Source organism: Miniopterus schreibersii, assembly GCF_964146895.1.
Source record: "Miniopterus schreibersii genome assembly, chromosome: 1".
Lineage (NCBI taxonomy): Eukaryota > Metazoa > Chordata > Mammalia > Chiroptera > Miniopteridae > Miniopterus > Miniopterus schreibersii.
The window spans coordinates 165644-189517 of NC_138101.1; the positions used below are offsets into that span (position 1 = coordinate 165644).

The 23874-nt window shown below is 60.3% G+C and overlaps 1 protein-coding gene across 2 annotated transcripts; it reads right to left on the minus strand.

Moving 5' to 3' along the window:
* Positions 1 to 3196: 3196 nt before the first annotated feature.
* On the minus strand, positions 3197 to 23874 carry CPLX1 (complexin 1). 2 transcript variants are annotated; one of them, XM_081144890.1, is made up of 3 exons: positions 23779 to 23874; positions 8189 to 8364; positions 3197 to 3452 (listed from the first exon to the last, which is right to left on the minus strand). In XM_081144890.1, the coding sequence occupies exons 1-3, from the start codon at positions 23807 to 23809 to the stop codon at positions 3255 to 3257; spliced, it is 405 nt and encodes a 134-aa protein (XP_081001016.1). In that variant the 5' UTR covers positions 23810 to 23874; the 3' UTR covers positions 3197 to 3254. The 2 variants fall into 2 exon arrangements, with proteins under 2 accessions (XP_081001016.1, XP_081001017.1); XM_081144891.1 differs by lacking the exon at positions 23779 to 23874 and adding an exon at positions 18939 to 19058.

Consider the following 23874-nt stretch of genomic DNA (forward strand, 5'->3'; position numbering starts at 1 on the left):
CCCGACGCCGTCCGCCTCGCAGGCCTGGTGGCTCCGGGACGCGGAGGGAGCCGGGACCCTCCCGCATCGCCCGCGGCATTGGCGGCTCCCGGCTCCCATTGGCCGGGCTTCCTGCCCATGATCCTCTCGGAGCCAATCACCGTGATCTATCTCGCAGACGCCGATTGGCTCAGGCCTGGGGGCGTGGCCTGGAGGGACTGCGGGGGCCCTCGGGCCCCGCGCCCGGCAGGCCCGGCTCTGACGCCTCGTCCCAGCGCCCAGCTCGAGTGGCGCAGGCCGGGGTCCCGCCGTCCTCGGGGCCGCGCAGACGAGGCCCGCACCGGCCGAGCCCAGAGGCAGCCTGGCCCCGCCCCGGCCCGAGCCGGGCCCGCGTCCCGGGGACCCGCCCCTCACGCGGGGGTGTGCGGAGCGCGGGGCGGGGCTGAGCCCCGCGGAGCCGGGTCCGGCGCCGACAGGTGGCGCAGACCCAGGGTTCGCCGACCCCGCCGGCTGCGACTGCGTTCAGCGGGACCCGTCTAGCTGCGGATTAGCGGAACTCGACAAATGGCCCTTAATTGCCAGACCTTTTAACATTTTGTCCCGACAGCCTAGAGGGATAGTGGTCAGGGTTGAGGGAAGGTCACTGACACACCCTTGTCGCCGGTCGGGACGGAGCCGGGTCAGGCTGGGCGTGGGTGGAGGGGCGGCTGGACGGTGGGGGCCCTTCTAAGAGCAGCCGTGCTGGGGCGACCTGCAGAGCCCAGAGCCCAGAGTTGGCTGCAAAGACTGAGTCTTGGATCAGGGAGAGGGTGAGCAGCTGCTCCCTCAGCAGGTAGAAGGTGCCCTGGATGGCTGGCTCAATGGTACTTGGGGCTGGAGGCCACCCCCGCCCCGCCCCGCCCCGCACACACCCCAGGCAGCAGGCGGGGCACCAGAGATGCGCCCTTCCCCCTAAGCCCCCACCCCCAGGCTGGGCGGAGAGCGCGTTTCCTCCCAGACCCTGCCCACCCGCAGCCTCTGAGGCCCAGGGGAGGGACTGTGGTGGCTGCCTGGCAGCCCTCCTGGCACAGCTTGGTGGGGAAGGGTACAGGGGCAAGGCTGGGGACAAGGGTGGCCTTTCAACCTCTGAAGCTGGACAGGCCTTGCCGGACGCTCCCTGTGCATCCCCAACCAGCAGAGTGAGGAAAATCACAGGTGACCCAGACCTGCTGCCTCCCTGGAGAAAGGCGCCCAGAACTGGAAGTCAAACAGGCCTTTCACCTTTCGGTGGGCTTTGGGCAGGTGAGGAATGTGGGCGGAGTCCACAAGGGAGACAGCAGGGCTGTTCTCTGGGCTGGGTTGGGGTGCTCCAGGCCAAGCAGGTCCCAAGAGCACCCCACACAGCCTCGGCCCAGATGGCAGGCATCCCCTGAGGGGTGTGGGACCCAGAGCAGCAGTGGGCACAGAGGCCTCGCTGAGTACGCAGAAAGGGGGCACAACACCACAGGACAGACTAGGGGCAGGACCCTCAGGGCTGGGCAGGAATGCCTGGGGTGCGCCCTGGATGTGGCCAGCACAGTGGGACCAGAGCCCCAGGGCCGGGTGCAGCTGTGGGGGAGGAAAGGCCTGTGCGGGCTGGCACAGGAGGTGCGAGGGGTGGCTGCAGGTGGCGCTTACTCTGGCTGGGGCCGCCTTAGCGAAAGGGTCAGGGGCTGCTCTGGGTCAGGGCGGTGGGGAGTCCCGGGGGTTGCCCCAGGCAGAGAGGAAGGTGCTTCCTACCTGTCAGAGGTGGGAGGAGGCTCTGGCAGCAGGGCCGGGAGGGTGCGGATCCCCGTGGGGTCGTGGGTCCGGCGACCCCAGGAGGAATCAGGACTCTGGAGAAAACGTGCACATGGTATGAAATCACTGTGGTGTTTATTGGCTGTGATTCCATCTGGAGAGAACACACGCGACGCCCCCGACATGCAGGAGGGGGCGCAGGCGCAAGGACAGACAGACGGACGACATCCAAGGTCTACGCTAAGCTCGGCTGCTCGGGCGCCCCATGCGCTGGGAGCGGGATGCGGGGTTTTAGGAGACGACGCCCTGTCTGCTCAGAGCTGGCTTTTTAAAGTGTGAAACGGGCATTTAAACCGGGGGCGGGGGCGCGGGGCGCGGCCCGGCGGCGGCGTCCGCAGAGTATTGCGGTCTGGTGGTTATGGCTTCTCTAAGCTGGCGGAGGCCGCGCCGCCGGCCCGCGCGCGTGGACACGATGGACTTCTGCTGTGGACGTGAAGGGCTCGGGCCGGCCGCCGGCTTCCTAAACTCCGCAAATACGTTAGACCTTTTACCTGAGATTCAACACATTGTGATGCAAATTACACAAGAAGGAAGGACCGGGCGGGGGCGGGCGGCCCGACGCCGGCACCGCCCCGGGGGCCCGCCCGGCCGCTCCGTCGCCGACCGGGGGGTGGGGGGGCTGGGCGGGGGCAGGACGCGCACCTCCGGCCGCCCTGTGCGTCTCCTGCGCGGCGCGGCTGAAGGGTGGGTGTTGGGGTGGAGCGGGGCCCTCCCCCAGAGCCGCCCCGACGGAGACGAGGTGACGGCCGCGGAGGGAGCGGGCGCGCCCGGCTGGGCCGGGACTCGCAGGGGAGCGCGAGCTATTGGGGGTGTGAGGGGCGCTCTGTGCCACACTCGGGGTGCGGGAATCTCCCCCTGGTCGTATTGCTTTGTTTCCCTTCGTTTGGACAAGAGCCGTGGCATCCAAAGGAGCCGAGCCTTGCAGAGGAGCGGGCCAAGGGAGAGGGAAGGACAGACGGACGGACAATGAACCTGACGGGTTCTGACGGCGAGGTGGGCAGCCAGCGGACAGGTGTCAGTGCGGGAGGAGGGTCTTGGGGGTCCAGGCTGACCGGTGGGGAGGGGCTTCCCACCCCCGCCCTGAGTGTGGGCCCGGGCACCGGCCGCTGCCCCCGCGCCCTCCCCCGCACGGCCGCCCCTCCCCCACTATGGCTGTGCTCCTGTGAGAGCCTGGACGGACGCACGGACGGACGCGCCGACGCGGGACCGCGCCGAGGGGTGGCGGGGGTCCCCTCGCGGCGGCCCCGCCTCAGGCGCTGCTGGGCGGGGTGAAGGGCGGGAGCAGTCGGGGGTCCAGGCTCTGGAGGGCCCCCCGCCCGCGGCCGGGGGAGCTGGGGTCTCTCCCCGGGCGTCCCGCAGGGCCCGGGGGGGGGGGCGGCGGAGGGGGCTATGGCTTATGTGGGCGCTGGGGGGCACTGTGCTCCCGACGTGCCTCGCCTCCGCGGGGCGGGGGGGCGTTACTTCTTGAACATGTCCTGCAGCGGCCCCGGCAGGTACTTGATGACCGTGTCCAGGATGCTCTCCTCGTCCTCCTCGGGCTCGTCGCCGCAGCCCGGCGGGATGGCCTTCTTGGGCCGGGTCAGGCTGCCCTCCGCGTTGGCCTCCAGGGCGGCCTGGGCCTCGGCCTCGCGCTCTTCCTTCTTCTTGATGCCGTACTGCGGGCGGGGCCGGCGGGTCAGCGGGTCAGCGGTCAGCGGGGATGGAGCCGGGGTCAGCGGGATGGAGGCGGGGTCAGCGGGTCGGGGGCGGGGCCAGCGGGGATGGAGGCGGGGTCAGCGGGGATGGAGGCGGGGTCGGCGGGGATGGAGGAGGGGTCGGCGGGGATGGAGGAGGGGTCAGCGGGGATGGAGGAGGGGTCGGCGGGATGGAGGCGGGGTCAGCGGGGATGGAGGAGGGGTCAGCGGGGATGGAGGCGGGGTCAGCGGGGATGGAGGCGGGGTCGGCGGGATGGAGGCGGGGCCCCAGGGCCCCTGCGCTGCGGGATCGGGCGCGGGGTCTCGAGGGGCAGCGCCCCGGCTAAGGGAGGCCTCACCAACGGCCACCAGGACCCCGGGAGAAAGGAGACGGGCCCCCCCGGAGGGTGCCTGGAGCGGCGGGGAGACCCCGCTGAGAATGGGGAGGCCTGGGCGGAGCGGGAGGGGCGCGTCTCCCTATGGGGCCAGTGCCGCGACCCAGCCCCCTGTCCCGCCCCGGTGTCCCTCCTTGGGGAAGCCGCGCTGCCCTCGGCCTGGCCTGGGCTGCGTCCCAGGAGAGGACCCTTGCTCCGTGGCCGGCTGGCCCCCGCAGCCCAGATCCTTGGTCGCAGGACAGGCGGTCACAGCCTCAGGCCCGGCCAAGTCTCCCTGGACGCGGCCGCTTCTGGTTTCCTGTTTGTCGCTGGCCTCCACCCTTCCTCAAGTCTCCCCTTTGTAGTGGGTTCAAAGGTGCCCGCCCCCCAAAATCCATGTCACCTGGAACCTTATTGGGAAACGGTATTTGCAGATGTAATTCCGGTAAGGACAGAAAGGAGATCACCCTGCGTCTTGGACCCAGTGAGTTTCCTTATAAGAGAGAAAGGGGCAGAGAGGTCAAGGCCCTGCAGGAGGGGAGAGACTGGGGGCGATGGTGCCACAAGCCAAGGACACTAAGGACTGTCAGAAGCCACTAGAAACTAGCAAAGACAGGGAAGGGTTCTCTCCTACTGGTTTCAGAGGAAGCACAGCCCTGGCCTTCAGGCCTTCTGAACTGAGAGACGAAATTTCTAGGGGACAAATACACACCCTTCCAGACCCATGAGCATGTCCCCATCTGCCCCGTCCAGGAGCACTGATGCCTGTGAGCCTGTGGTCACAATGAGGCTGAGACCACAGAAGGACCTCCTGCCTCAGGGCTAGTGGGAGCCAGGCGGGGCCAAGCTGGTCTCATGGCTTTGGGGGGCTGGTCATCCTGTGGACTAAGCTCAGGACCCACCCAGGCTGGGGGGAGGGGTCCCCCCCTCAGGTCTAAGGTACCAGAGCACACATTCAGGAGTGAACAGGAGCAGAAGCAGCAAGGAGGGTACAGGGGGCGAAGGGGAGAGGGTGTGGGTGTCAGCGCCTGTCAGTTACTGACGGGCTGCAAAACCCTGCTGAGGGGCACACAGGTGGCCTTGGCCAGGGGGTTTCTGCTCACGTGGAGGACCCCCCCACCCCCTTTGCCTGCTCATTTCTCTTCATCAGCCCCTCCCTCCAAGCCTGGCTCTGCTTCAGATTGGGGAGCTGACTGTGCCCCACCCCCAGCTTGCTGGGGGAAACCTCAGCACCCCAATCCTCCCCTGAGGCTGCGTGCGGGTGGCTTCTGGCCTGGGGAAGGCAGGGGCCACCTGCAGCATAGATCTAGCTGTGACCAGAGCACAGCCAGGGGCACCTGCAGGCCAGGGGAGGGAGGGAGGTTGTCTGCAGCTCTTCAGGAGGCTTCCTGAGCAGCTCAAACCCCCTCTGCACCCTGAGCCTGAGCTAGAAGCACTGGGAGGGCCTCAAGGAGGGGCAGTGGGCACCCGAGAATGTCCAGAGCAGCAGGCACACTGCCCAGGCACTGCTGTCGGGTCAGCTGAGGGCACCAAGTGAGACGAACCGGCCAGACACAGGCACTCCCCTGGGACCTATGCAAGGCGCACGGGCCCCTTCAGGGTCACTGCTCTGGGACAGCCTCACTGCAGAGAGCAGCAGCCCCAGGGCACAGAAGGGAGAGAGTGACATGTGGCTGGGAGTCCCGTGGAGCGGAGCGTGGGCCCGGGAGAGAGATGCCGCCAGAAACTAGGTCAGACCAGAGAGCTTCCCTCCAGCCAAGGGCAGGGAGCCCCACAGTCTCCCTCTCCCACAGGACGGCTGTGCACGTGGCAGGGACATGCATGGGCCCGGGCGACCCAGGAGGCTGTGCTGCTGCCCAAAGCCTGCACCACACTCACAGCAGAGGCGAATGTGCTTAGGGGACACGCAGTCCTGGTGGAGACTCAGGAGCGACAGTGCGAACGCACATGTGATTCAAGAACATGGTGCATGGCTGTGCAGAGGACTCCCTGAGGGAAGGGAGCTCGGGATGGGGGGAGCACACGGGACCCTGTCTGCAACAGTGCCAGGGGTCAAAGGCTTCTGAGGGTAAGGCCACTCACTCTGGACTTGACCTGAGGGTCACCATTACCCGGTGGGGGTAGGGCTCCTGATCTGGGGTTCACCCCAGAGCCTGGCTCCACTGTGGTCTGGCTGAGAGCCCGTTTGAGGCTTCCACGCCCCAGAGCCCAGGTCCATCATCAGCTGTTTGTCACAGACACTGACAACCAGGCACCCACCGGTCCAGCTGACCACTGAGGCAGCCACAACCTGTGGCTGGAGGGAGCTCAGGGCGGCTAGCGCCCCTGGGCAACACCACACGTGCTCCTTAATGGTGAGAATCAAGTATGAATGAACAAGTAATAATAGCAATCACGCCCACACCTGTTACGGGCACAAACTTCAAACTGAGCCCTGAGTGATTTCGGGGGCCGTGGGGGAGGGGGAGGAGGGACTGGAACCCATAGGGAGGAGGGTGGTTCTGGCCCAAAGCTGCAGAACTTGGACGCTGGAAGCACCAAACCTGGGGGTGTGCACACAGATCTGAAGATGGGTACGCAAGCCAGGAGGCAGGTATGCAAATCAGGAAGGACAAACACAAACCTGGCAGTATAGGTGTATCTATCTCCCCTCCCACAGGGGCCTGCGCTCGGGTGGGGAGGGGGAGGCGCTGCCCACAGCCAGCTTCGCTTCCCTTGTATAAGTGGCCTGGGGAGCTGGACAGCCAGAGGACACATGACCCCAGCCCACCCCTTAGCCACCCATCAGATGGAGCCCTGGACTGGGCAGCTCAACACCCCCTTCTCTGACCAGCCCCCACAAGTCCTGGTGGTGGGGGGAGGAGTACATGGCACCAGGGGAGGGTTGGAGGAAGCTGGGTCTGGGGGGGAGGGGGGAGCGAGGGCCATCAGGAGAAGCCACACCCGAAAAGCAGGGCTCCTACCTGCGCAGGAGCGCTGGGGGCGGGTTACCTGGGCATGCCCAGGTGGAGAAAGTTCTGCGGAGAAGTATGGATTTGGGAGTTGGGCAGACCATGCAGGGGGCAAGGCCTGGGGCTCAGTCACTTGGTGGTGGTGCTGAGGACGCAGTGGGGACAGGTCTGGAGGGAGGTGCCAGTCACTAGGGGCCACCAGGGGCACCCTGCCCTCACCAGTCAAGGGGGCAGCCTCTCCTCCCACTCTGTGTACTTCCCACTTTGGGGGGCCTGGGGCTGGACAGGTACCTGTCTGCTGAGGTGAACGCACCTCAGAGGGGGTGGACCAAACTCTGGCAGCTGGAGTGGTGAGGCGGGGAAGACCTGGGGCTCCAGCATCCAGAACATGTCAGACCCCCTCCTGGGCTGCCTCTGACCCAGGAGTTGGGGGATCTCTGTTTCTCTATCTCTGTCTCTGTTTCTGTCTCTCTGTTTTTGTGTCTGTCTCTCTTGGTCTCTATCTCTGTCTGTCTCTCTCTCCTCCAGCAACCCCTGCCCTGTCTCCGTTTCCCCACTGGTACTCCAGCACCCCTGGGCATGGCCTCCTGGGGTCTGGTGGATGGTGCGCGTTTTCTGACTCTTCCCCACAGGGCTCCTGACTACAGCAGGGCCATCCTGGGGGCAGGGCTTGTGAGCTGCTGCCACAATGAAATGGACTTGAGCTTTCTACAGGTCCCCAGGAAAGCACATCTGGGTGTGTGGCCCTCGTGCCTCGTTTACGTGGGGCCCTGTAGGCTCAGAGGCCTGCCGGTGTCCCTGCACTGCCCCCCCTGAGGTCTGGCTTCCATGTCAGGCTCACGGAGCTGGCTCTTCCCTGGGTACACTGAGGCAGAACCCGACAAGTTTTTCCACCCTGCATCCTGGGCATCTTGGCTGCTCCAAGGCTGGACACCACGGAGGTGCCCTCAGAAGCCTCACTGCCCCCCGGCCCCTACCCGAAGGGTGCCTGGGAGCCCCCACCCAGGACAGGACCAGCCCCCCTTTCAGGTGCAGAGTGCCCTGCCATCCCCAGTGAGTCTGTGTGGCAGGTGCGGTCCCTTGGGGTGCAGTGACTTCACTTGTCCTGCACCCTCCATGGGGCCAACTCCCAAGGCTCCTGAGTGGACAACCCAAAGGTCTGTCCAGTGGAGCTGGCCGAGGAGGAGGCGGAAAGACGCCCACCAGGCTCCACGTGGCTCCTCCACAGGCAGTGTCACTCTGTCCAGGGCCAGGCCCCCAGCACCCAAGCCGGGCCCTGCAACCCCAGTGGTGAGGTCGCCGGGGCCAGTTCGGGGCTGTCTTCCCAGTGGGTGGGGTGAGGGTCCCCTGTCCCTGGGCCCAGCTGTCCCCGCTCCGCCCGGCCGGCCCTCACCTTGTCCCGGATGCCCTGCCGCATGGCCTCGCGCTCTGCCTCCATCTTGGCATACTTGGCCTTCCGCTCCTCCTCCTCCTGCCGCAGGGCCTCCTGGCGCTCCTCCTCCTTCTTGGCCGCGTCAGGGTCCTTCTCCTCGTCGCCCCCCAGCATCTTCCCCATGTCCTTGGTGGCCCCTGGGACAGAGAAGTGAGTCAGGGCCGTCCCCATGTGGGACGGCCAGCCCCGCGCAGACGTGGAGTCTGGAGGTTCTATCCGCAGAGGAGAGCGGGGATTTGGGGGGAGGCGGGAGGAGGTGTGGGTGCACCGGTGGTTTGTGAGAAAGCAAGATTGGGCGTGTGTGCGCACGTGCGTCTCTGTGGGCCCCTGGAGCGCCGGTGTGTCTTCTTTGGGTCCTGAGTCTGGCCCAGGCTCGGCCTGAAGGTGCTGGAGGAGGGGCTGAGCAGTGGGCGCCTGGACCGAGGGGCAGGCCGGGGAAGGCGCCTGGTGAGTGCGCAGGGGCTGGGCAGCAGCTGTGTGTCTCAGCACCAAGGCCTAATCTCTCCGCCGCGCAGCCACCACTTTTCTCATGAGCTCCTGATTCACAGGCAACAACAGACACCTCCCCAGATGCCCCATGACGCGGCTCAGGACAGAGCCCTGTAATTACAGCCGCAGATCCTGCAGGCGCCGCAGCGAGCCCTGGCCCTCCGGTGGCTCCAGGGAGCAGAGCGGCTGATGTGCCCGATGCAGACAGCACTGCCGGTCAGCCCATCTCAAGCCCACCTCCACCAGGAGTGGCCAGCCCAGCAGGCGCACCCTCCACACACACACACAGCCAGGAGAAGCCAACCAACCCGCTCTCCTGCACACTCCCTCGGGACCGGTGTGTTCCTGAGGGACCCTGTTGCTCCCAGTGACAGCCGTCCCCACGGGCATGGATGCCACCCGTCTCTGATGGTCATTCCCTTCCTCTGACCCCTCGTTACCCCTCCTGAGCACTGCCCAAAGCTAGACGGGTATGTACCTCAGGAACAAGCCATGAGGTGGAGAATCCCAGCCACATCTGTGTGCACAGGCACTAACACAAGTCTCCAGACATGCGGTCCCCACCCTGGCTCCCAGGCCCAGCCCTACCCCTGCCTCTGAACTCAGCCGCTCCTGTTCCTTGGTTCTCTTGGCACCGCTTGCTAGTCTGATACTGCACCAGTCTGTGCAGGACTGAACTTGGACAGCTCCCCTTTCTTGCAGATTTGTGTGCCCAGGGCTGCCTTTGCCAATTACTCAGGAGCTACCCCTCAACCCCTCGTGTGGGCAGAGGACATCATTGGGGAAGCCACTGGCTGTGGGTGAGAAACAACTTTCTGGCTGAGGTCTGGGCTGGACACTAGGAGCCCAAAGACTGGGCCATGCTGATCCCACGTGGCCTTTCTGGCTGTCAGAAAGTTCTGTAGGTCATGGGGTGTGGGGAGGTCCCAGTTACCACTGTCACCATGGGCACAGATCCAGACCAACTGAGAGCCTCAGGGTCTGTTTTCAGCCACATCTGCAAAATTTCACAAAGCAGATTTTGGGGCCAATGACTCAAGGGAAACTGGGTCATGGAGTCACTTATACATTCTTCCAACAGGTCCCCTGATAACTAGGCCAGAGCGGGGTGTCTGCTTCCTGGCGCTGTGGTCCTCTCTGGCAGGTGTGTGGGGGAGGCAGGAACAAACCCCCACAATCCAGGCAGCAGCTGCAACCTTCCCAGCCTCCCTGCCATTGGCCACCCACAGCAGGTGCACTGCTTTTATGCACATTTCCCTCTTCACCAGAACAAGCTAATTCACGCTAAAATGAGAGTGAGGATGGCTCTTCCCCACCCCCACCCACATTGGAGAGCGCATAGGGGTATTGAAGTGGAGAGGGGTGAACTGGTCTCGTCCACATGTCTCTCCTGAGAGGGCAAGGTAGTAGCTGAGTGGGGGCGAGTGGGGCCACCCTACCTTGGTGGTCCAGCTCCCTAAACCTGCTCTTTTAATACAGCACAAGGGCTGTAGCTCTAGCAATCACAATGGGCATTTATTGAGCACCGACTGTACTCAGGCGGTGGCCTCAGGGGCCTGCCCAGGGCCCTCTGGCTCTGAGTGCCACAGTCACCAGTCCCCACTTGAGTTTCTGGCTGGTCTGCTTGGCCAGAGGGGTCAGGGAAGGTCCACCAGCCCAGGAGACTGTGGGAGGCTGGATGATCTCTCCTGGATTGGGGGGAGGGACAGAGGTCATGCCACCTCAGAGTGCGTTCATACTAGGGGGGTTGGCTGCAAAACCACTGGCTGTGGGAATGGACCCAGCTCTTGGGGAGTCCACAGTGGGATCCTGGACATCTCCACAAGCCCCACCCTGCATGGATGGCTCAGAGCCCAGAGGCCCAGGCCAGGATTAGCAGGCACCACGCTCGCAGCAGACACTACGGGGACCTGGCTTGTTCCCCATGTGCCCTCTGTTCCCCAGACAGGATGCTCGGGCAGAGCAGCAGCGTGGTGGGGGGAGGGGTTGGGGGTGGCCTCTGTCCCATGCTCTGCCCTTTACCCCTGACCTGACCCCCGACCCCATGCACAGGGCCCACCTCACAGCTCTGGGAGAGAGGCTCTTCAAGGCACCTGTTTACAGATGAAACTGAGGCACTAAGTGGTTCCACGTGGTGCCCACTGCCCGGACACCCACAACCCACGTGTCCAACTGCAGGAGGTGGTGGAATCCTCTAGGGTCCCCACGCTGGCCGCATGGACATGGGAAGGGGTGTCATGGGAGCAACCGCACCCCTGGCTCTCCTGGGGCTCAGCTTCCCAGGTGACTAGGGCACCAGAGCACAGTACTTCCCGTCTCTAAGACATCCAACTCTGCACGCAGTAGGATAAACGTGCGGGCGAGACCCCAGCGCAGGACCAGGTGGCTGCGCCGGTCCAAGGATGAGTGGATCCCATCCTTGGAGGGTGGTGTCATGCAAAAACACCTCGAGAGCCACTCACCAACGTCCATGGGCACCTGTGACGCAAGACATGGGTCCTGCCTGTGCCCTGCCCTGCCCTGCCCTGTGCTGGCCAGGACGACACCCACCCCAGGTGCCTTCCCTCACAGCCAGCTCACAGCACACCTGCCCCAGGTCTGCAGGAGAACGGACCTGGGACCTAAGCTGAGCGGGGCCAGAGGCCCCGATGTTCTTCCTGGAGCTGCTCCCCAGGACTTTCTCCCACTTGCTCCCAACCCAGTATCCCTCAGGTCCCCCTGGGACTCCATGTGTCTACCAGTCACCTCAGGGCTCAAAACATAGAATTCCATGCTCACGACATTATCCACAATTGAAATGATGAATATTTAAGTAATAAGAAATGATTTTAGATTTACGGAAGAGGCACACTGATTGTACGTGGGCCTCCGGCACACCTGACCAGCGTCTCCTAATGTTAACCACAGGCCCCTTTCCAGAACTAAAGGGATGGACGCTGTCTACCCCCTACCCCCCCACCACCAGAGGGCAACACCATCCACCAAACACAGACTTTAAGGGGATGTCACCACTTCCCATTAACGTCCTTTCTCTATGCCAGGATCTAGTGCAGGCTACCTGTTGAATTTAGATGAAAGTCCATTCTTCAAAAGAGAAAAATATTTTTAATTTGAAATAAATCTATGGAGGAAATTCTAAAATTTAATGAAAAACTAACAAAACAAAAAAAACACCACAAAAAACAAACCCTAAATAAAGATAGGCTGAGAGAGCTGTGTATGAGTGGCTAAGGCACCTATGGCTGGGATAGACACGGGAGGAAGAACCAGGTGAACAGGGTGTGGCCGGTGTGGTTCAGGAGAGGAAGACAGAAAAGGGGGTCAGACTGAAGACCTACAAACAGACACGGACTGGAACAGGGTCAGGGGCAGAGGTGGGGCGGAGAGCCCAGGCTTCCCTAAATGGGGCTGGATAACCAAGCTCCTTGTGAGACGCAGGAAACTGGACTCCTATGTAGCACCGCGAACTTTTGTTATGAGGGATCTGAAAATGAGCCCAAAGGACAAGCAGCCCTCGTCTCCCTCTGTCCCATCCCCCAGCTCCGTGCTCTGACACAGCGAGCACCGCGACCTGAAGGGCACTGCTCGCCAGCTGGCTTTTCATTGTCCGTCCTGCCAGCAGACAGTGTGCTGGCGAGAACAGGGGCTCTGACCGGACCCAGGCGGTGCCTGGTGTGTAGAAGCTGCTCAGCAAATATCTGGCAAATAATGAATTTAAAACATTTAGGAGAGATGTGTCATGCTCTCAGCCACAAATGAAACCTTTACAAACACTACAGCCAATATCATCTAGTCCACAGTGAAACAGCAAACGCTTTTCTCATGGCTCAGTGGCAAGCAAAAGGCCCCTCCTCTTGCCCCTCACCTGGAGGACGCAGACGGCACCAAGGCTGATAAGAAACAAAACAGTCTCATTAACAAACGACATGATCGTCTGTGCAGGAAACCAGAGGAACCTAGAAAACCACGACTAGAACCAATCGATGAATTGAGCAAGGTCATGAGAGACAAGATTAGTAAACAACAAACAAATGGATTTTTATGTATCAGCAGCAAACAATTGGAATATGAAATTTAAAAACAATTCCGTAGCCCTGGCCGGTGTGCTCCGTGGTTGGAGTGCCTGCCCCCACACCGGAGGGTCTCAGGTTCCGTTCTCGGTCACGAGCACATACCTGGGTTGCAGGTCCAATCTCCGCCCAGGTCAGGGCGCATGGGGGAGCAAGCCAATCAATGCGTCTCTCTCCTTCTCTCTCTCTCTCCCTCCCTCCCTTCCACTCTAAAAATTAGTGGAAAAAATATCCTTACTCCTCCAGTGAGGATTAATAAAATTAAATAAAAAATAAATAAATAAAAATAAAGTAAAAACAATTCCATCAACGACACTGACAAAACATACAGTACCTAGAACTACGTTCTTACTGGATGTGCAAGCCTGCTGCACCCCAACCTCCAGAGCTGGTGAGAGGAATTAAAGGCCCAGGTGAGCGGAGAGCTGCACCGTCCCCAGACTTGGTGCCACTGTGACATCAGCTCCCGCTGGACCGACTGGCAGAGCCGACGCAATCCCAACCCAAATGCAACTGGGCTCCTCTGAGCAAATTTGCTTCTTTTTCTAACACTCACATGGAAAAACAATTTTGCAGACGGGGAACGACCCGGGAGGGATCTCAGTGCTGACTTCAGGTCAGTGTGGTATTGACAAGAGAACGGACCTGTGGTCAGTGGGACAGAACAGAGCCCAGAGACAGACCCACTCCTAGACTGTCAACTGACTTTCTTAGGAAGCTGCAAAGATGATTCACGAGGAAGGGCCAATCTTCTCACAGGTGGCCCTGAGACATTTAGGTTTCCCTGTGTGAACAAACCTGTTCCTGTCCCTACCTCACACTGTAGACAAAGCTCAATCACAGACAACGAGGTGACCAGACTGTTGATGTTTTTATGGGAAGATGTATATCGCTGGGAGGTGTGGGGGAGGGGTCTGCTCATAGTCTATGCAGAAAGGCGGATGCTCACAGTGTCTGAGAAAGCAATTTGAATTTCTTACAGAATCCACCCACCCTTCAACTGGCCACCTACCCAGAGGTCCGTCCCAAGAAAACAAATGTTCCTCCCTGTAGGCACACGTGCCCACAGATGTTTACGTAGCCTGCTTGTTTTAGCTGTGGCCCCAACAAATGACTGGAGATGAGGTGACATCTTGAGCACGTGGCCACACAGGCACATGGCCACCATGCACCCACATCAGGGACTCCCAGGTGGCCTTGAGTGCGAGGGGCTGCTGTGCATCGTGAGAGGCAGGTGCAGACAGGTGTATTCTGCAGATGCCATTTTTGGAAAGCAAGGAGGAAAACACCCTATGTGTGAACGTACCCAGGTTTCATGATTATCTAAAGATAGAAAAAAGATGCCCAACCAGTGTGGCTCAGTGGTTGGAGTCATGATTTGATTCCTGGCGGGAAGTGAGAGTAAAGAAATTTAAAATATAATCCCACAAGGACAAACAGAACAGGAGAGGGAAAATAGAGTCACAGACACATCAAGTTTCGGAGACCATAGAAAGTATTTGCATGGGGTGATGCTGGCTGAACTCTAAGGAGACTGAGATGGGAGGTGCCAGGTCATGAGGGAGGTGGGGGCACTGAGGGACGGGCTGAGGGCACTGCCCATCCTGGGGACCCACCACCCAGGCAGCAGGAGGGAATCTAAGTTGTTTCCCTGGAGAAACCAAACCTGAGACCCTTGGGACTCAGAACAGGCTCAGGCACCCTGGGAGCAGAGGTGACGTGTCCAACTGCAAATGGGGCTTAAGTGGACATTCATTTCCTGAAAGAGGCCTTGCCTGAGCCCCTGTCAACTGCCCTGCTCACTAATGCTGTCAGCCAGCTGCACAAGGTCCCCAAGCGTAACAGCCAGCTTGACACATGTGTATCCTGCAGGTGAGCCTGAAGCCAGGCCCCTCCACAGTGCACAAGACCCAGCCAGGCATCTCCCATGTCCTCTGAAACACGAACACGCACCCAGAAAGGACAGGCTGGAAGGGACTCGGAGAGACAGACACACAGAGAACACTGGGAACAGAGAACTCTTGGAAGTTAGAAATATAAATGTCAAAACTAAAAGCCGAGTTGAAAAGAAAATACAATTGAGGAAATACCCCAGAAAGTGGAAGAAAAGATACAGAGATGGGCCCCAGGAGAGAGCACATGAGGGAACGCAGAAGGTGAGGGAACCCAGGCGGACGCAGGGTCCCTGGATGGGAGGCAGGGTGATAGGGCCAGTGATGAAACAACAACAGGACGTGTCCTGGAATTGAGCGATGTGCCCTCAGTGTAGATAGAAGACCCACAGTGAGGTCTTGAAATCTTGAGATTTCAGAAGGCCAGGGTTGAAGAGGAAACCATAAGAGCCTCCAGAGAGAGTGGAAAAATAAAAAGATCGTGTAAAAACCACCAGAAATAAAAATAGCACTTCGCTTTTCAACAGCAACTTTAGGATCTGGAAGACCATGGAAAAATAACTTCAAATTTTTAAGGAGGAAATTCTTTTGAATCTGAAATTTTATACCCAGCCTAACTACCACTCACACATGAGGGTGGACTGGAGACTCCACTCGCCTTCACTGCCCCCACCTCAGACAGTTCCCAAGAATCCAGCCAGGAGGGAAGACGGGCCCTGACAGACAATGATGTGGTAAAGGGCTGGGGGGAGGAGGAGGGGCTGGGCAGAGAGGGGGCAAAGGGAGGCAGATAGGGGACATCTGTAATACTGTCAAAAATAAGAAAAACTGGACAGGAAGGCATTCACCCTTGAAAATATATATATATATATTTTTAATTTATCTTTATTGATTTCAGAGAGAGGAAGGGAGAGGGAGAGAGAGAGAGAAACATCAATGATGAGTCATTGATCAGCTGCCTCCTGCACACCCCCTGCTGGGGATCGAGGCTTGCAACCCCAGGCATATGCCCTGACCAGGAATCAAACAGAGATCTCCCAGATCCCAGGTCAATGCTCAACCTCTGAGCCATGCCGGGCCAGGCGAAAAAATATTTTTAAATAAAGCAATGAGTGATTATGACAGGTGGATTTTAAAGCAAGGCGGTAGCTCCATTTTCTATATCACTTCTCTGCACTTTCCTTTAGTATTTCAATTCCCTGCAATGAACATTTACTATTTTAATGATAGGGGATAACTCCCTTTCACATTAAAAAAATAAGTGTGTAGCCCGGCTGGTGTGGTTCAGCGGTTGGGTGTCCTCCTGTGAACCAGGAGGTCACAGTTCGATTCCAGATCAGGGCACAGGACTGGGTTGCAGGCTCCTCGATCCCCAGCAGGGGGCGTGCAGGGGGCAGCTGATCCATGACTCTCATCATTGACGTTTCTCTCTCTCTCTCCCTCTCCCTTCCTCTCTCTGAAATCAATAAAGATATATTTTTTAAAATAAATGTGTATAAGTGTCTCTAATAAAACTGAACGCGAAGATCAAAACATTTTTTATGTATTAAAAATGCAGACCCTAGTACCAACCCTCTGGATCTAAGTCACAAAGATGGAAGGTGGGAGCGAGTGTGGGCATGGGCTGGGCTCGGATACACAGCAGCGTCCTCGACTCTGACAATTAGAGCTTAAGTAACATTTTCAAAGGGCACGTTGGCTCCAAAACACTGCAGAAGGTGTGTAAAAAGGACATTTAGTCCAGATATTGAGATAAACTAAGTGAAACAGCAAGGAAGCATTTTAGAGGCAAAGTTGGGATGACAGACATTAGCTCAGATGTGTTCACTCGAACAGTAAACACCTTGCTGAAGCAAAGTCCCTTCACTGGCTCCCCTCGCCCCCCACACCCACCGTGAGAGGGTGTGCACCCCCAGCCCTGTAACGGGGGGCCTAGGTGGGACTCCTCTCGACATCCTGGGTCAAGGAACAAACCAGGGTCCACCCCCATCCCAGTCTGCTGGTCAGAAAAACAAAGATGAACTGGTTAAAAGAAAGTTGTTTGCCCGGCCGGCGTGGCTCAGCGGTTGAGCATCGACCTAGGATCCAGGAGATAGGGGTTCGATTCCCAGTCAGGGCACATGCCCTGGTTTCAGGCTCGATCCCCAGCAGGGGTCCTGCAGGAGGCAGTTGATCAATGATTCTCTCATCATTGATGTTTCTATCTTTCCCTCTCCCTCTCCCTTCCTCTCTCTGAAATCAATAAAAAAATATATTTAAAAAAAAAAAAAAAGATTAAAAAATAAAGGAGTTGTTTTCTGTACCATTCTTGCTGGTGCAGACAAGCCCACCCTTCCTGCGAGTTGGGGGCCCCCCAGGGCCCTGACTCATGAAGCTGACGGATGGTCACGGCCCCCTGGCCAGGCCTCAGGGAAGCTGCCATCCCTGCGGGCACGGAATGCACTGTCCCTAATTTCCTGCGATGAGTCTGCTGCTTTTATACCCATCGGAAGCCCAGAAAACACCTCTCCTCTCCCCACCAATTCCTTTTGTGTTCTCCAACCTTTATTAGTCCCCTGGGAGTTTTCCTCCCGCTGTAAACAGAGCCCCCCTCCCCCTGGCCTCAGCGACATCAGAGGCTCCAAGCCTGCTGCGGAGAGGTCCCTGCTCCCCCTCCCGGCCTGGGTACCGGACGCTGTCCCCTGCCTGCATGCAGAGTGTCTGGCCTTGGCTTGTGGGAGAGGACACGCGGAGACAGAGGCGAGATGAAAACGCCAATTAGTGCGCCAAACGGAGCCAAGCTCTGCGACAGATGGCACGGCTGCCTGCTTCACGGGCAGTTGTAATCCGTAATCCCCTTCATCTGCCCTCCATCCAGCCTCTGCCACTCACTCAGCCGCCCTTTCCCTGCACCGACAGCCTTGGGCACCTGTGTGCCGAGGGGAATGAGCACCAGGGCTGGGAGGCTGGGCCGGGGGAGGACCTGGGCGTCCTGACCCCCCATCCCGCACCTCCTGGCCCCTGAGACAACCTGAGCGGGAGCCGTGGCGGGAGCTGCTGCCCTCCCCAGAGGGTCTGGCAAACAGCGGCTCCTCCGACCCCCACCCTGCCCCCCACCCTCCACGCAGACACCCTGAGGAGCCACAGCTGACCCGGAGCAGCTGAGGGGGAACAGCAATGCTGGGGGAGTAGGTGCGGTTATTGGTGGGGGGCACTGGGGTGAGTCACAGGCACCTCCCACGAGGTCTCCAGAGAACAAGGAACCCCAGGGGCAGGGCACCGCTTGGCCTGATGGACAGAGGACAGGGAGGCTCCCGCCCGGTGGACCAGGCGTGGAGTCCACCTTTCTACAGTCTTCCTTCTGAAGGAAAGCTAAGTGCGGGATGGCCCCAGGATGGCCACTTGCTGGGGCTCCACAGCCCACTCCCCACCCTGTCCGTCTTCTGCTAAAGCTCTGTTTTCCAATTCCTGCCCCGGCCATGTGCACACAGCATCGGCTCCCCTCGCCTCTCCCAGGAGACTGGGGCCTTCCAGCCAGCTCTTGAGCCTGGGGTATGTGCAGTGAATGGCACTGGCTGGAAGCAAGGCTCAACACATGCATCTCTTGTGTCCACCAGGATGAGGCAGCTGTGTTCCCGAGGAAATGTTAGGAGCAGTCGTTCAGGCCAAAAGGGGTGAAAAGCTGGGGTGCAAGCTGCCCATGGTTTCCACCAGAGCTGCTCCAGCCCCTGCCTGACCCACAACGGCTCAGCCTCATGGTTCTGTCTGCACCAGGACTCAGCACCCAGCACCCAGCATCTGGTACCAGCACCCAGCACTCAGCACCCAGCATCTGGTACCAGCACCCAGCACTCAGCACCCAGCATCTGGTACCAGCACCCAGCACTCAGCACCCAGAACTCAACATCCTGAGTCCTCTGCTGGGCCCTGAGCAACTGCCTGGCCTCAGTCCACTGACTGCCTGGATGCCTCTGTGGGGTGGGGTGAGGGGAGGCCTCTCCCCAACCCTGCCAGGCTGCCCCCCCAAGGAGAGGAAGCCAGACTTCCTGGCTGATCTCTGCAGGGTGCGAGCGAGGAGCCTGTCCTCCTCTGACCAGGAGATGACAAGCAAGGCCACTAGCGAGCAGCGATTTGTGAGGCCCGAGCACAGGCCGCCCCGGGGAGGGTCTGGAGAGACCCCGGCTGAAGCCCCCACCTCCCAGACAGAGCTGGGCGCTGGGAGCAGGAACCTCAGAAGGACCTGCATTCCTCCCTGGCCCACCACGCCTGGTTCTTTCTGACCTGGGTTTGGCCTCACGAGGCAGAGGCCTCTGAAACTTGCCAGCGTCCGGTTTGCCTAGATTGGCTGCATTCTGAAAGAAGTTGTCCTCAACTCCCTGCTCCGTTTAGTGTCCCAGCACTAAATGCAGGCCGTCCGAGGCGGTGCGTGGCCTCTGATGTCAGCTTCGCAGCCACGCAGCCCACGGCAGCTGTTATAACAAATGCTTGATCCCAGCCTGAGCTTCCTGCCCACCGACAGGCAAAGAATAAACGACTGTCAGCTGATGAACATTACGCCCATCGCATTCCTGTGTGGGGCTGAAGCGTTGGGGCTCAGATGCAGCTTAGTGGCTGGGGGCACCCTCTCTGGAGGGAAGGACTGCCCTCCACGGTTTCACGAGAAAAGGCAGTTTCTCTAAAGTGTCCTCTGCTCCAAACACTGGGGGTAAGAGGCATCTCCCCGGCTGCGTGAAGTGAGCCTGGCTTTCTTGGCCCCACGTGGTGTTTGGGGCCCGTTCTGATGAGAGTTGGTATTTTGTCGTTGAGTATTTGCCTCTGCCTCTGAAGGAGGCACCCAGCTCTCTGGTGGGCAGGGGAAGCAGGAGGCACCCCTGTCCTCAGAACCTGCATTTGGGACAGGATGGGATCCTACCCTCTGTGTAGAGTCCCCTGTACGGACGCTGGAGGTCGGGACAGGGCCACCTGGGATCTCAGGCTGTCCCAACAGCCCTTGATCTGAGGTCCTGGAAGGCAAGGTGAGGGAGGGTCAGACCTGCAAAGACCTCAGGAGCCCAGTGCTGGGTCCACAGAGCAGCCACAGACACACACAAGCCTCCGCTGGGCTCACAGAGCAGGTGTCAGAGGAAGGAGGGGCCCCAATGCGCCCCTGGAGGTGGGGGAGCTCCTGGCCCTGAGGGGCTCCTAGCTCACAGACGGAGACTCCCCAACCCGAGCCCCACCAACCTGTGGGAGCCCCTAGGTGGGCACTACCCTCCCTTCTCGTGGACCTATCATGGTCTAGGCACACCTGGGGATCCCAGGGTGACCTGGATGAGAGCAAACAGTCCATCACCCAAGGATGCGGAGGCCCCTGGCCACAGAGCCCCCTGGACTCTCCCTGAGGCTGCGCCATGAATTACTTCTCCTCTGTCCATGGAGGGCTGTGGGGCAGTGGCCCAGCCTCCCCCACACACCGAAGCCTCAGTGGTAGGACGCTGTCCAGTTCAGAGTGCAGGCCAAAGGACCACGGCTGTCCCTTCCCTTGAGCTCCAGGAGCCTGATGCCCACCTCCCTGAAACAGAACAACCTCCCAGCCAAGCCCAGACCAGCCCCTTGCTTCCAGGATGGCCCCGAGCCAGTTCCCGCAGGATGTGGTCCACGCTGACCGAGCCCCTGAGAGCCCCTGGACGTGCCCAGGGTCCTACAATGTTCTCCCCTCAACCTCCGGCTGCCGTCTGTGCTCGTCCCAGCCCAGGGCCTTTGCACGTGCAGTGCCCATCTCATTGCTTGTCCTCGGAGCCCACCTCAGGCTTTCCCTCCCCCATGAAGCATTCCCCTGTCCCCCATTCCTAGTCCCCAAGGGCCTGAACATGTTCTGAACACAGAACATGTCACGCTGAAGCAGGACAAGGGGACAGCCAGCCTGAACAGGTCTTTTGGGCCAAAATAGCCAGGCTCTGCCTGGTTTGGCCTGAGAAGCATCCACTGGCCACGTTAACCTGACAGCTGCCCACACTCTGGCCCCAGGTATAACTCTGGGGCCATGTGCCACTTCCTGGCCTTGGGAGGAAACAGTGTCTTCACACTATACCCCTGAGGACCAAAGACCCTGCAGATCTGTGCGGCTTGGCCCAGCGCCTGGCCCCAGTTAAAGGCCGCTGTGAGGGGACAGGCCTCGGTCCCTGTGGCCACCACGCAGACTGGGTGTCAGTGTCTTCCCTTCTCAGGACCAAGCCTTGGCCTTGGCTATTTAAACCTGGGCTCGTCCGTAGGGACCTCGGGGTGGCGAGAAGTTTGCCACAGCTGACACTGTCCTTGATGGTTTGGCCCCAGGAGCATTCTCCTCCGCCACTCCTAGGGCACCCTGGCCTCTGGCAGACCCCAGTGGCTCTCTGTGCCTGGGGGTCCTGTCTTCTGAGTTTAAGAGAACCAAGGGAGCCCTGGTGAGCTTACAGGGGCTCCCTCAGGCCGTCAGTCACCCTCCGACTGCATCTGGAGAGACACACAGCCACCACGTAAGCCTCCCAGGTCCACGCCAGGGGCCCAGAGGCTGGAATGTCCAGGCCTGACGCTGCCATCCCAGGGGGAGGAGCCCTGGGAGCCACCTGTCCCCTCCTCTGTGAGCCACAGTTGCCCACCTGCTCCGAGAGAGAGAGCTTGGTACCTGGAGTCTGAGTGAGGTCACCAGTCAGGGCTGCTGGCCACGCTGGGATGTGACCAGTCAGGACAGCCGGTGTGCTGGTCCCTGGGTCCCCCTGTTCACCACCCACAGCCACACCAGAGGTGTCAGAGGTGTGGAGGTGCCACAGACCAGGGCACATGCCTCGGCCCAGGCCCAGCATATCCAGGACAGGTTTTTCCCCAGTCGAGGGTGCCCTGAGCCCTGGAGGAGGCAGGCCCAGTAGAATCAGCCATGCACTTGGGGGGCCCGCGGGTACCCCAACTATCTGTCTGTCTGCCTCATGCAGGATTCCCCACGGGGCAGTCAGCCTGCAGCCTCTGTCCACAGCAGTGGCTTTGCCTAAGACATGGGGTCAGGGCAGAAGAGACAGTGCTGGGAGGACTTGCCACTGCTGGCCATGCTGAGGACACCCTCAGGTGGCCAGGATTTAACTCGGTTGCACAGAGTCCTGTCTCCTGCGCGGCTCAGGAAGGCCTGCCGGCTCCCTGCAGGCTTGGTCGCTCCTGCTGCGAGTCTCTCTGAGGTGCACATGTGAGCGTGTGTGCCAGTTAGTCCCAGTTTCTGCCCCCAACTCTACTGTTTCTGATCCGTGTCTGTCTCTCCCTGTCTCTGTCTCTGTCCCTCTCTCTGCGCCCGTGTATCCTGCTGTCCCATCTCCTGTCCCGTTCCCTTGGGTCCTCAGCCTGCACCCCAATCGCCCTGTCTCTCTCGTGAGGCTTTCCTTGCTCTCCCGCTTGAGCTGCTGTCTGGCACAGCTGGCGCCCCTGCTCGGCTCCCAGACGCCTGGTTGTCTCTGTCTCCAGCGTCTGTCTCCCCTCATCCACCTCCACCTCCCATGCCCTGGGGCATCTCCGTTTCTGTCTTTTTCTCGGTCTGTTTCTGCTCACATCTCTCTCCAGCCCCATCCCTGTCCTTGTTGCCCTGTGTTCACCTACCTTCTCCCTCCCTCCCTCTCTCTCTCTCCCTCTCTCCCTCCCTCCCTCTCTCTCTCTCTCTCTCCCTCCTCTCTCTCTCTCTCTCTCTCTCTCTCTCTCTCCTTTCCTGAATCAGTCCTACAGGCTCCTCTGTGTCTGGAGCTCCAGTCTTCTCCCGTGGAATACTCCTGGCCTCTGTCTGTATCTGTACTTCTGTCTGTCACCCTTGCTCATCCTGAGTGCCCAGGACCGAAAGCCGGTCTCACCTGGAGGTCAGGGGCAGTCCCCACCCCAGCAGCGCTGGGCCAGCGAATGTCCAGGGAGCACCACACACAGCCCAGGGCCCCCTGGGGTTGCCCCCACCCCCAGCTCCCACATCCTCCAGAAGCTGCCCCGTCGCGTCGCTGCCACAGGAGAAACTTTGGGCTGACACCAAACAAAGGGCGTGCGGGCTGGCAGTTACCCAGCTAATTGCAGCCGTGCAGACAGCCAAATCAGATACTTCAGTTTTCCTACAAGCCCACCTCAGGGCCTGAATTAGCCACCTAATTAATTATCTGTAACAGCCTGGGGCTGGCTGGGTGGAACACGGATCCCTCCCGGCGCCTGGATGCGGCTTTCCTGAATCACGTCCTGGTGATGTAATCATTATAATTAGACTCAACCTGCAGCCTGTCCTTGACCACGAAATCTTGGGGAATGTGGCCCCAGGCCAGGCCCGAATGTCTGTTCATGTACTTTCTCCAGGAGACAAGCCCACATGTGGGGCTCCTGTCCCTGGTGCAGGGGCGCCGGTCCCTCTCTGCCGCCCCTCGTTCCTGGCAACAGTGCCCACCTCGGGCCAGAGCTCCCGACCCCTCCTGACACAGCATCGGAGCACCCAGAGGGTGGCCTTGTGTAGCACCCAACACCAGGCTGCGAATGGCACCAGGTCAGGGTGTGGCCAAGAATGACACCCAAGGAAGACGTCTGTCATGGCCACCAGGTGCTGGGCACAGGCTCCCGTCACAAGAGATTCAGGGCTGGGAGTTTGGAATGGGCCCCGCGACCTGGGTGACCAAGGTGCCCGGCGCATCTGTTCCCCTGTGAACCTCAGCCCACTCTCCCCCCATCTCTTGGGCCAGGGTCGCTGGCCACAAGGATGGCCTGGAGCCAAGCGGGCACAGAACAGCCCTCTAACAGGAGTCAGCAGGGTTGGAAGGGGGTCCCCTCACCGAAATCACAAGAGGCTGCACTGCCTCCATGGAGGGGCTGGGCTCACAGCTGTCCCGGCCACATCTCTTGTCCCCGTGCTCAGCCAGCCCCAGTCCCCTGAGCACCCTGCCGCCCCACCCCAGGTCCAGCTGCTGAGGCTCTGCTCCCCCGTGGGGCCACCTACCCTGCCAGCAGGAGTGTCTCTTATGCCCCTGAGACCCTCCCTGGGGGCGCTCCCACAAGGCTGAGTGGGGTGCTGCTGCTCCCTGAGTCTTGACCCCTGCGTCACCCTGGACACCGAGTATGTGCTGGCTGCCAGCTGGTGCAACGTGCCCCCACCCCCTCTTCCTACCTCCCAGGGCCTGTTTCATCACGAACTCCATGACGCTGGCTCTGCTTCCTCAGCGGCTCCTCAGAGGACCGAACTCACACGCAAGTGTGGCGAGTC

Bases quoted from the DNA above. Each gene is read 5' to 3' on its own strand.
- CPLX1 (XM_081144890.1), bottom strand. From the start codon at position 23,809: ATGGAGTTCGTGATGAAACAGGCCCTGGGAG. The intron at 8,365-23,778 runs GTAGGAAGAGGG...TCTCTGTCCCAG, and splicing joins GATGAAACAGGCCCTGGGAG to GGGCCACCAAGGACATGGGG. The intron at 3,453-8,188 runs GTGAGGGCCGGC...CCCCGCCCGCAG, and splicing joins GGCAGGGCATCCGGGACAAG to TACGGCATCAAGAAGAAGGA.